At 39.9% G+C, this 11,572-nt stretch overlaps 1 protein-coding gene across 9 annotated transcripts in view; it reads left to right on the forward strand.

Annotated features, from left to right (window-relative positions):
• The window catches only part of scn8ab (sodium channel, voltage gated, type VIII, alpha subunit b), a 38,946-nt gene that overhangs the window by 536 nt on the left and 26,838 nt on the right, over positions 1 to 11,572 (forward strand). For 5 of the 9 annotated variants that reach the window (XM_029502561.1, XM_029502562.1, XM_029502559.1 and 2 more), the window contains exons 2-5: positions 7,299 to 7,417; positions 7,670 to 7,759; positions 7,861 to 7,989; positions 9,527 to 9,618. In XM_029502561.1, coding sequence (XP_029358421.1) covers positions 7,299 to 7,417; positions 7,670 to 7,759; positions 7,861 to 7,989; positions 9,527 to 9,618 — 430 coding nt within the window. Of the gene's footprint in view, positions 1 to 7,298; positions 7,418 to 7,669; positions 7,760 to 7,860; positions 7,990 to 9,158; positions 9,251 to 9,526; positions 9,619 to 11,572 lie in introns of all 9 variants that reach the window. The other 4 variants (XM_029502558.1, XM_029502563.1, XM_029502567.1 and 1 more) reach the window with 1 other exon arrangement.

An 11,572-nucleotide genomic window follows, 5' to 3' on the forward strand; every position in this document is an offset into this window, starting at 1 on the left:
CAGGCTACACCTGAAAAATCAAAGCACAACTGAAGCAGAGTCACGTAATTGTTCTGCTTCTGCAACACTGAACACTGCAGGGCTACTGTAGATAGCCGTTCTTGGGAAAGGGTTAGCTTCTTATACAGTTTTTGCGCTTTTGATTAACCATCTGTGTTCATGAGGGGTTGACATGACTTTTAGGTTTAAAGGCTATTCGATGCTTTTGGTAATTGAATTATCTTGTAATAAAACACACTTCCAGATTGCAGGTGTCCAAAAAATTGTCAAAGGGAATCACACTTGTATCAGGGCTGCATCGTTACAATGTAAGATGCGTTTGCACTGTAGATGTGTGTGGATGTGGTGATGAAATTCTAACAACTTGGGGGCCTGACAGTATATTTTCTCTCCACTTTTTTACTAGGCTGCAAACATGTTTTCAATACAGTGCAGATATTTGTTGCTTCTATTTTTTTCTGTAGGGGGTTTTAGAAAGATTTAAAACAGATAGGCACATCCAAAAATCCCATCTAATGTTGTTGTTGTACAACAACAATGAAGGTCATATCAGTGTTACTCCAGTCATACTGTTATTTAGGATCATAATGTGACTTTACAGTTCAGTCATGTCACAGTCACATAATGTTTGTGGCGAGGGAAAATCATTTAATTCAATATGTTAATGTGATCTTTTTCTTATTTTTTCTTATTATTATTAATTAAAGACAACATGTCTGGCTCGGCTTTGCCCTTACTCTAACTGTGCACTATCAAAGGGGAATGAAGGGAGATGGCAGAAGATGGCAGGAAGTGGAGAGAAAAGGGCCGGCGCATGCTGTAGTACCTTCAGCAGCTTGGGAGTCGCCAGTTTTTTACTTGGTGGCAGTGATAATGTGTAAGAGAATCTGCGGCCTGTACAGGCGCGAGAAGCCCTGTCAGCAGGATCAGCAGGATCAGTCATCCCAGCCAGCAGTATTCTCTCACTGGTTGGATGAAACTATCAAGTGTATGTGTCTTTTGTGATGTATCGATCCACAGCCCTCGTTCAGCAGTGGTCACAGGAGGGGTTGCATCCTTTGTCCTTTTACCTTTCCCCTCTTTGCTTACCGCTCAATGCATACATCTTACCTCCTCTTATTTTTCACCTCTGTTTGCTCTTTGGTGACTGAAAGAAAGTTGCTTTGGACTTTTTAAACACAGCCTGCAGCAGGAGACACTTTTTTCCAACCACATTTAGGCAAATGTCTGTGTGAAGGGATCAGTGGATTAGCTATTTGTAATTAGACTATATTGTGAAATTAATTAACACAAGATGACTTTAAAAAATATTTTTTTTGGATAGTTAGTGTATAGCTGATAGTTGAATACTCTCCTAATGAGTCCTAATGTTTTGGCCCAGTGCTGTCAGGATTGGATCTGATGTAGCTCATTGGACTTACTGTGCAATAACTGCATCTAAAGACATTTGGTAAATTATGCAACAACTGATTTTGTAGGTGAAAAAAATTAATTGGAGCATAACAGAATGCCAATTCGATACTCTTTGTTCAAAAATTTAGATGAAAGCTCAATCAGATTAGGCTTAAACACACTAAACTCCAAGGACCAAGGGTTATGCCAAAATCTTGAGTCACTTGTGTTAGAAACCTTTAGTTAAAATTACCTTAAAATAACCAAAGAAATATATGATTAGTTTGAAATATTCGTAAAATAATGATGTCATTTATAATACATTTATACACTTAATATCTTTAGCTTATATTTATAGTTTATCTTCTGTGCAGCTCTGCTGTATATGGTGCATTTCCAAATGGCACATTTTAAAAAGCAACATTGATAGCAGATACTCAGCTTTTAGACTTCCAGGTATACAGCCTATCGGACCATACAGCTACTTCTTCCTGCACTACATACAGTACACTTTTGTTTGTACAGGCTGTGACTAACTTCTGTTGACTTCATCATAGAAGCGCATGCATTTCATCAGTTCAGTAAAGGTCACAGGCTAAGACCTCCCGTTGACTTTCTTTCATACTATCATTCACGTCGGTCATGCTTTTAATGCGCTAAAGCTTGTGTCCTTTTACCGCACCTTTATGGTTAGCCCCCATTCCTCATGATGTTTGTGCCCTCACCTTTCCAGGCTGCTCACCCCCTCTACTCGACCGACACCGATCCTATCGCTCACCATTTCACTGTATGTCAATGAGTGTGTCTAAGTGACTGAGTGAGTGTGTGTGTGTGTTACCGTCAGCTGCAGGAAACCTGATCACAGCACTCATGCATCAAAGAGAGGAAGAGGGGGCAGTGGTGAGGAAGAGAAATGCAGCGTTGCAGTTCTCGTTTTCCCCTGTGATGGGGAGAGGACTGCCTGGGCTTTTCAAATGTCTGATGTGATTAGGCAATGTTAAAGCTGCTGTAGTCACACAGGAAGAACAGGACAGGATGGATGGAGGGCATATGAGTGTTTCAGCTGGCTCTGGTCAGGTGCACATCTCTGTGTTTGCTTCTGCAGAGGGGACGCTGATGTACATGGAAGTATACCAGGGATGATTCAGCTTGAATTGGCTGTTGTGTAACAGTTTGCACAAAGCGGAGTTCGAACGATGTTCAGGTTTTGTTGATGCAGAAGCTTCATTCTCACCCTGATGGGCATTTTGGTGACCATCTTACCACAGACGACTGTGCAGTGGAGCAAACATTTCTTCTCAGGCTTCTGCAGCGCAGTAACTGCTAGTGAGTGCACAAAGGGAGCTCATGGCTAAAGCAGCAGCGGAGTCTGAATCTCAGCATGTAGCTCTGTACACACCATTGAGTTATGTCCCTATCCCACCATCTTTGTATCTGAGTGTGTCTCAGTCCATTACTCTGCTTTCCTTCTCCCTTCCGCCGCCTCCTCTCCGGCGTTCTCTTTTTTTTTTTCTGGGTGTAGTAAATTAGAGTGAGGGCCAGGCTTTAGTGCTCTGTCTGAGTCCTCAGTCTCTGATGACACAGCATCCTCCTGTACTGGGCTGAGTGAGGAAGGGATTGGGTGGGGGGTGGGGGCTGAGTGTGCTTTCACTGCTAACCACGTTGGTAAAAAGGAGGGTGGGGTAATGGTGGGAAAATAGGGTTTTGCAGCACAACATACAGGTAACAAAAATAGAATGACGCATTCTTTTTTCACATACCACCGTATAATTTGCAGTGAAATGAGTGTGCAGACTTTTAGGTGAGACATTGCTGGCCAAGTTATCACTGCCTGTCTTAGGCTATGATGCTCAAAAGATAGTGAGCCAAAGAGCATACTGAGATCTATGTTTTTGTCACAAAGCATCAAACTTTAAAAGAGAACAATGTGGAAGTCGAGGTACGATATTTTTGCCTCTCCGGAAACCGCTTAAAAATGCACTTGGTCCATATCAGGTATCATTACAGAATAAGCTGAAGTCCAGCTGAAGCTGCTTGTGTGATGTGTTTTCTGTTCCTTCTGACTCAGGGTATGTTCGTGCTTGAGAAGGACATTTTAAACTTCCAAGTGAACAGTTAATTGTTTGGACTTGTTTCGTTCAACCAACATTTGAGAGTTTTTGTTCTGCGATGATATACAACTCAGAGAAAATGCAAATCCACAAACAGAAGGTGGAAGCAGCAGATGTTTGGCTTTTTTGTCATGCAGAATAACCATCTTAATAAATCATCAGAACTGTTGATGATTACATGTTGTCTTTACTGTACATTTGTTTTTATTAGTCACCATTGCAATTTTGTCACAGACCTACAAATTAGAAAGACCAGATCTTTGTAGTAGTGGACTGCCCTGATGACAGGCCGGGGTCTTTGAAGGATAAGTACAACAGCTCCTTCCCCTTTCTTTGCTGTCTTTTGTTTCTCCACTCATCATCTCATTCTCAGTTTCTGTTTCTGCTGCATGTCTTCCCAGTCCTCATTCTTCCTCCGTCTACCCATCCATCTCAAGTTTGGCTCTCTCCCCTCTGCAGCTCTCTGGCTTTCTGTTCTGCATCACTCCCCCTCCACCCCCTCATCTCTCTGTCTCTCTCTTTGGCTCTTTTTGCTGCTGTCCCATACCCCTGCAAGCCCCTCTCCATATCCCTGCTCCACTGTTCCTCCTCCTCACCGACACACACACACACATACACAAAGTCCTTGCAGCTGCATTCTGCCTCCAGATTCTTGCATATGTGCAAGCTCAGTGGAGAATTAGGAACATTTCTTCAGCTTTGCAGCAGACAAAGCCTCTTCACAGTGATGTTTACTCTGCTGAGTTGTACCTTTTTATATGGTTGTACATATACAGTATGTAGGTATTTAACTATTTAAGGCAGATCAGTGTGAAAGTGATGTGTTGATGTACTGTCATACACTTTATGTGAAGGGCATTTTGTTATCTGTGCGACCGTATGTTTATCCACTTCATCTGGGGCTTCTCAAACTTCACAGTACACATCACAAGTGATGTGTCAATCCCATTGAAAGCAAAATTTTCACAGACGAGTGTGTCTCCAGCTCACTATCTGTCAACCTACTTTAGAAAATTGGTCTAAGAAATTAATTAAACTTGAGAATAGAGTGATTAATAAATCAATGTATCATTATTCAGAACAGTATTGTGTTCGCATTGTGTGTCTGTTTTTCAGTTGTGGCATGATAGTGAGCGAGTTTATAGTTCATCCAAATAGCAATAAGCACCTATTGCCTGCAGCTCTTCATTTAACCAGCTTCTTTTATAACAGACTATAACTAAAAGGATATTGTTTGTTATCAAACTGCTGATATGATTTATCATATTACAAATCATATTCCTAAACTGAAGAAATTGAGAGGACAGCTATCTGGACATCTGTAGCAGCAGTCCTTAGTAACATAAGTTGGGACTATGTTTACTTTTATCAAGCCTTTGTATTGCACATAGATACTTTGTTTTTTTTATATACATTTTTGGCCTCAATTGGTTTGATTCCATTTTTGAATATTTTTTACTTTGCTTATATTGTTTAGTTTATGATTTAAATTTAAGGTTATATGTGACATCTACATAGATATATGTACATATATCTATGTAGATATTACATGAAAATTTTACTTTTATGGAGGAAATATCCATTTAGTATTTTATAAGCTTAAATCACTGTTTGATATAGATCAGCATGGCAGACAATCAATTAAGGAAATTGCCTGACATTTGCATCCTGTGTTGCAATTCTGCCAGGTTGCCAAGTTTGCATCAACAAATTTTCTGTTCCCAAATGGACACATTTCATTGACTGAACGAGGTCTCTTGGTAGTTGAATTGTGAATCTTTCTGAACCCTTTGAACGTTCATATGCTCTAGAGGACAACCTGTATGGAAACTCAAAAAGGACAAAACTATCTTTGGTTAGTGTGTGAAGTTTTCAAAAACCTTCATTATTGGGTTTGACACATGGAGGACACTTATGTATGCTGTGCATGTGTAACCTGCTAATGACATAGTTCTCATTTTACAGTCTCCCCTTCAATCCATATACTGTGGATGCTTGGTCAGCAGAAAGATTCACTTGACCTCTGAGAGAGCATGACTGTATATCCTTTGCTGTCCTGTTTGTATAATGTTGATTACATACAGATAATTTGTCTCTCCATGTGACAGAGATACTGGCAGGATATTTTAAGTAGATTCTCCATATGCAAAAAGGAACAGGGAGGGGAGAGGAGTCCTCTGATGGAAAGAATACATTTTGTCTCTCCCGGCGTTGTGGATTCTATTTTTTACCTTAATTAGATTTCAGGACACCACCTGTCTCTGGACTCTTCTGGTTGCCTCCACCATTTTTTCCAGTGTTTCCTGTGGTGTGATAATACCAAAAACTCACAGTGGAGATAGTTTTCTAGTCTTATGCATATTAAAGCGCAAGCACCACCATTAGAATCGTGTTCTATACAACAGCAGGGCGGCGTATGTGCAGCAATTGTAATTATATTATTAACATTACTCGAATGCAAACTGAAAAAGCAATATATGTTAAGATAGTTGTATTAGTTATTAGTTTTCCGTCGACAGAAGCTGCATTTCTATCAATATAAGACAAGTTGAATGTAAAGATTCAGAATGCACCTGAATTCAAAGTGTTAAAATTATCACCAATTCTGATATGAATTGATCTCGACATTGTTCTTCAACACTCATCTTACACAGGACATGATATGTTTTCGTTTAATTCTAGCAGCCTACATTGTCAGTTGTGTCATAAATCTGCTAAAGGATGCAGTGACGGAGGAAAACATTCCTCTGTGGACACATTCATAACTCGTTCACACTCTCTCATCCAAACCGCTAGTTTATAAATTGACTGTGGACTGACTTTAACCTGTCGTGCCCATGGGTATGTGAAGAAACTGGAAGCACTGGTAACAGCAGTTGTAAATGATGCTTGTAATCCTTCCTCTCACACCATCTTGTTTTTGCGTAAAATTGGTCACAATCCTCCACAAACTACACACAGGTATGCACAAACAAACAAACAAACAAACACACACTGCTACGCACTGCTGCCTCACCCCAGTGCTCAGCCCCACTTGGCCCAGTTCTGTTTATGGGTGGGGAGTGGTTGTTGAGAGCCTAGAGTCAGCAGATCTGCCCCTGATCGATGACAGCATTTGCAGTTCTCTTCCCGTAAGAGCTTTAAACTTGGGGAGAAGAGAGTCATTTGGCCATGAAGAGGAGAGAGCTTCCCATGCGCTTGTCTGCAGCTTTTCAGGCAGCACACAAAGCTACAGCTGTGGCGAAAAGCTTGTCAGAGCTGAAGCTCTGTCTGATGTAACCAGGACAGAGGCGTTAGCTGGTAGCTGGCTCTCAGGTGACTTGGTGCCACAGGGTGACTGATTTCTCAGGAGTAAAACTGAATAAAACAGCCTTTTGCATACATTTATCTTTATAATGCACGACTCAAATTCAGCGTGTTTTAATGTGGCAAGGTCGTTGCCTGCTGCCTTAATGCTGGTAGACTACAAAATGTGTAAATTGACAGCACGGTGAGGGTTAGGGTTAGGTTAGCTCAAATCAAATGCCATGTTCACGCGGATATCAGTGTCACCTGTATTGTGACTGGCGGTCCTGCAGCTACAGAGGAAACCAATGCAGTAGTGCCCCGTGACTCAGAGGTGAGCTCAGGACTCACATCAGCTAATCAGCAGCCAAGTTACAGTCATCTCTTCCCTTTGTTCAAAAAAGATCGCACAAAGGTTTGCATGCCATGGACTGAACCATACCTGCCACATAATTAATTCTGCAATTTATCTAACTGTCTCCCTCTCTCTCTCCCTCTCTCTCTCCACAGACATTTATAGTCCTAAACAAAGGGAAAACAATCTTCCGCTTCAGTGCCACGCCCTCCTTGTACATCTTAAGTCCTTTTAATCTACTTAGGCGAATAGCTATTAAGATTTTGATACATTCATATCCTTTCAAGTGATTCATTTTCTGTTTTACAGTGATTGAAACAGGCAGTGCAGTATTTGCAGCTAGCTTTTTTTCCTTTTCTTTTTTTAATTTTGGAATTACAAATGGTCAGTATTTGATGCTAATGCATTGTAAATCATTGTCTTTGTCTCGTCTCTGACCTCTTCCTTAAATTTTTAAGTAAATAAGAAATTTATTCCAGTTGTTGTATTGAACATATAATTAACTTTCCTTAACCTGCCTCCTCACATTATTCAGCATGATCATCATGTGTACGATTTTGACCAACTGTATATTCATGACATTTAGTGACCCACCAGAGTGGTCCAAACAAGTAGAGTAAGTAAACTTTGGTATTTCTCCTCTGCAGTCATGTTGTGTTAAAGTGTCCATCTTCTTTTTTTAAACAATCTTCTTTCTATTCCTCTCTCTCTTTCAAGGTATACCTTCACAGGTATCTATACGTTTGAGTCACTCACAAAAATTGTTGCCCGAGGCTTCTGTATAGATGGGTTCACCTTTCTCAGAGACCCGTGGAACTGGCTGGATTTCATGGTCATCTCAATGGCGTAAGTATTTCAATATGTCGGTAATTAGATAACTATGGTTACACATTTAAACATTGCAATCAATGCAAGAAAACAAACATTTTTAAATGAAAAATGAATACATGATGATGTTTATGTTTTCATTTTGATTTATTTATACGAGTAGCTACATAATTATAAATGTATATTTCCGTAGCTTGATCGCTGGCTTATTGTCCAAGAGACATCATTGGAAAGAGCCGTCACACACCTGGTCTTTTATTTCTGTGGGGCTCAAACATCTTCTATGAGAGGTTGTGTCCAAAATCACTCCCTCCTTATCTCATTCACAATAAACACATCATTCCTGCTTTGAAATGAGCAGGAAAATACAGATTCATGACATTTTTCAGTCACATAGAAGGTACTGCATTATAATGTGGGATTGTTTGCCAAAATGCATTTGGACTTGTTTCATTCAATTTAGTTTTAGACATAATCTGAGTTGTTTGATTTTAATTCAAAAAATGCTACAAACCCAGCTAAGATCAGCAAGATGGACCTCTGACAGAAGACAGTGTAGTAATAGTGCCAATAGTTAATGACTACCCGGGCGCAATGACACTCATCTGTCCAACTTTTGTCCTTGACTCAACTTTGCAATCTGCTGTGTTGATATTGACACCAAAACGTCATAACTAGTAAAAAGATGGTGCAGGCACTTTTAGAAATCGGAAAGAAAATCTAAATTGAATCCACATGTACAGTCTGTATCATTGAAGAAACAAACTCAGGCTTCCCTCAACTACTAGGCAATGCTTATGAAATTTCTACTTTTTACATTTGTCATTACATTTGTGAGCTCAGTCTAGTAGTTACTGATGAAGTTATCACATTTTTAAACAGACACATTTGAGTGCTCTTGTAGATGTTTGCTCTCTCCTCTGTAAAAACTGGTCTGAAAAGTGTCCATCAGACATTTCCTACTCAGGAAACTGCATTTATAACATATTTCCTGGTAGAATATATGATGGTTTTTACATAATATACACGTCTATACAATTCTGAACAGAAATCGCCTCTGGTCCCTTCAATCCACAACTGTCAATCACAACTGATAATGCTTATGAAACTATTAATGTAACTCATCTATTCTTTCTTTTCTTTGTTTGGGATGGCTACTGAGTAACTGTATCTGATCCACCTTACAGGTATATAACAGAGTTTGTAAACCTAGGCAATGTGTCAGCTCTACGTACGTTCAGGGTTCTGAGGGCTTTGAAAACAATTTCAGTTATCCCAGGTAAGAGAGTCCAGGTGTTTGTGTTTGCGGGTGGGCGAGTCACGGGGTTGATGTTAGGTGTGGTTTTGTTTCAGTCCCTCTCCTTCCCTCTTCCTCCTCCGTTCTCCTCCCACTGGTCGGACAGGCGCTCTCTCTCTCTCACCGTGGTGTCCCCTCCTGGTCTTCGATGGTGGTGCTGGTGTCGTGCTCTTGCGCATACATACGTGTGCGTGTTGTTATTGTGTGTGTTGTGTGTCATGGGGTTTTTGTTCTGTGTGTCATCCTACCTTATTACAGATATATAACAGAGTTTGTGGACCTTGGGAATGTCTCGGCGCTGAGAACGTTCAGGGTTCTCCGAGCATTGAAAACGATTTCTGTCATTCCAGGTGAGATTCCAATTTAAACACTAAGGCTGAGCACAATTTACCTCTTAGCTCTCTTTATTTCTATTACTTTGACATTTTATTTTTATTTTTCAAAATAGAATATTTACTTTTTGTTTTATGACAATCAAAAATGGTAGCAATACATTTTTGATAGGCTTAGCGGTCTACTGGCAGTCTTATGGGCTCACATGTCCCATATGGACAGTTGGTATGACTTGCAACAACAGCCTCTGTATATTTTTATCCAAAGTTATACAAATCCCTGTTTTCTAATACTGCACAACAGTTTAGATATTGTTTCTCAAAGGCGTGGACTTAATCATGAGTGCTTAAATGAACACTCATATTAGGGAAAACCATGATAATACACTGATCCAAATTCTCAGAGTCTATGACACTGCTTTCTTATTTCTTAAGACTTTTAATTCCCTAAGACTGCCAAGCCTAATTTTCAAAATACTGATGCTGCATGAAGCTTTAAGACACATGCTTTCACAAGTTTGGCTTTAAGGGGCTTTTCTTTCTGATTGTGTTTTCTTTTGGTTATAAGAATCATTTGAATCTGATTTTTTTTTTTTTTTGAAGATCTTTGTCCATCCTGGGAGCATAAGGAAATCATTAAAAACTTGCATCATATAGATCAGCAAAATTCAGTAATTGTCAAAATTGATAATATTTGATTAACTTGCTTGTAAAGCAAGTATGCAGACACAATGAAGTCATTGCACACAAGCACCACATTCAATACAGTACAATACACTCACCCTCTGGCACGCGGCGCTCAGTTGTGCTTTGGGCTAAACCAGCTGATGGGTGAAAAAGATGCCTGGGATGGGAACGTTCTTCAGTTCAAGCAATGGTCACCATCACGGTTTTAGAGACAAGTGATGCTGACAGAGAGTCAATTCCTTCAGCCTTGGCGTTTAAATGACCTGCATGCCACCTCTCATTGCCCCTCCTCCCGCCAACCACCTACTCTTCTCTGCCTGTCCTTTCTTTCTCCACTTCTTTCTTCACTTCCTGCTTCCTTGACTGAGCCTGCTTCTGGCTGCTCTGTTTGTGCTACTGCTGTGTGCAGTGTATTTGATGGGTGCAATATAACGGATAGCTGCAGTTAATCGGGGATGTTACCATAAATGAACGGAAAAAGTAAAGAAAAATTGTAATCCTAACATCTTTTCAGCAGGTGGTTCCTTAAGCCAGCTGTAGTGCTGTCTGCTTTCCCAGCAGGAACGAAACACATTCTATAGTACAATCCATACTGTGCTTAATCTGAATCATACAAAAGAAATGTGTTTTCTGGTGGAAACATCCCATCTAGTTGCAGTGTCTGTTGGTGTTTTATGTGGTTTATGGAAAAAAAAAAAAAAAACAGAATGTGACCTTTTTATCTGTGGGTTAACTTGAATGCACTATCATAGCGTGCTGTTATGACTTACTGTCTGTTCTTGATAACCATACACAGAGAAAGCTGCTTTACATACATCAATTCAACTGAAGGTTTTAATCTGAGGATCTGCCTGAAGCTTCGTGAAATATATGAGAAGAACTCTTTGTAGAGAGCTTTAGTGCGAAATCTATTCTCAATATTTCCCCAAGACATAGGGCACTTTTTTATGATAGGATTTTGTGATGGAGGATGTTGTTATACAATGCAGTGCTCAGGTGTTTGGATTTTGTCTAAAAGGCTCAAGTACTCTGTCTTCATAAAGCGTCTGAAAACATATGTACTTAAAAAAAAATTAGTTACTATTTATTGTTTAATAGCCAAAACATTACTAAAACTAGCGTCTTAATTCTAACCAGATTCTGTTCAGATTTGTGTTTTTCCAGCTCCTCACCACTTCAAACCAGCGACAGGCACAAAACAAACAAACAAACAAAACAGCAAAAAGCAAATAATCATCTCAACCATCTGTCATAGCAAGGCTCCCAATGAGAAAGTCATGTTAGA

The sequence above is a fragment of the Echeneis naucrates genome, chromosome 5, assembly GCF_900963305.1.
Source record: "Echeneis naucrates chromosome 5, fEcheNa1.1, whole genome shotgun sequence".
NCBI lineage: Eukaryota > Metazoa > Chordata > Actinopteri > Carangiformes > Echeneidae > Echeneis > Echeneis naucrates.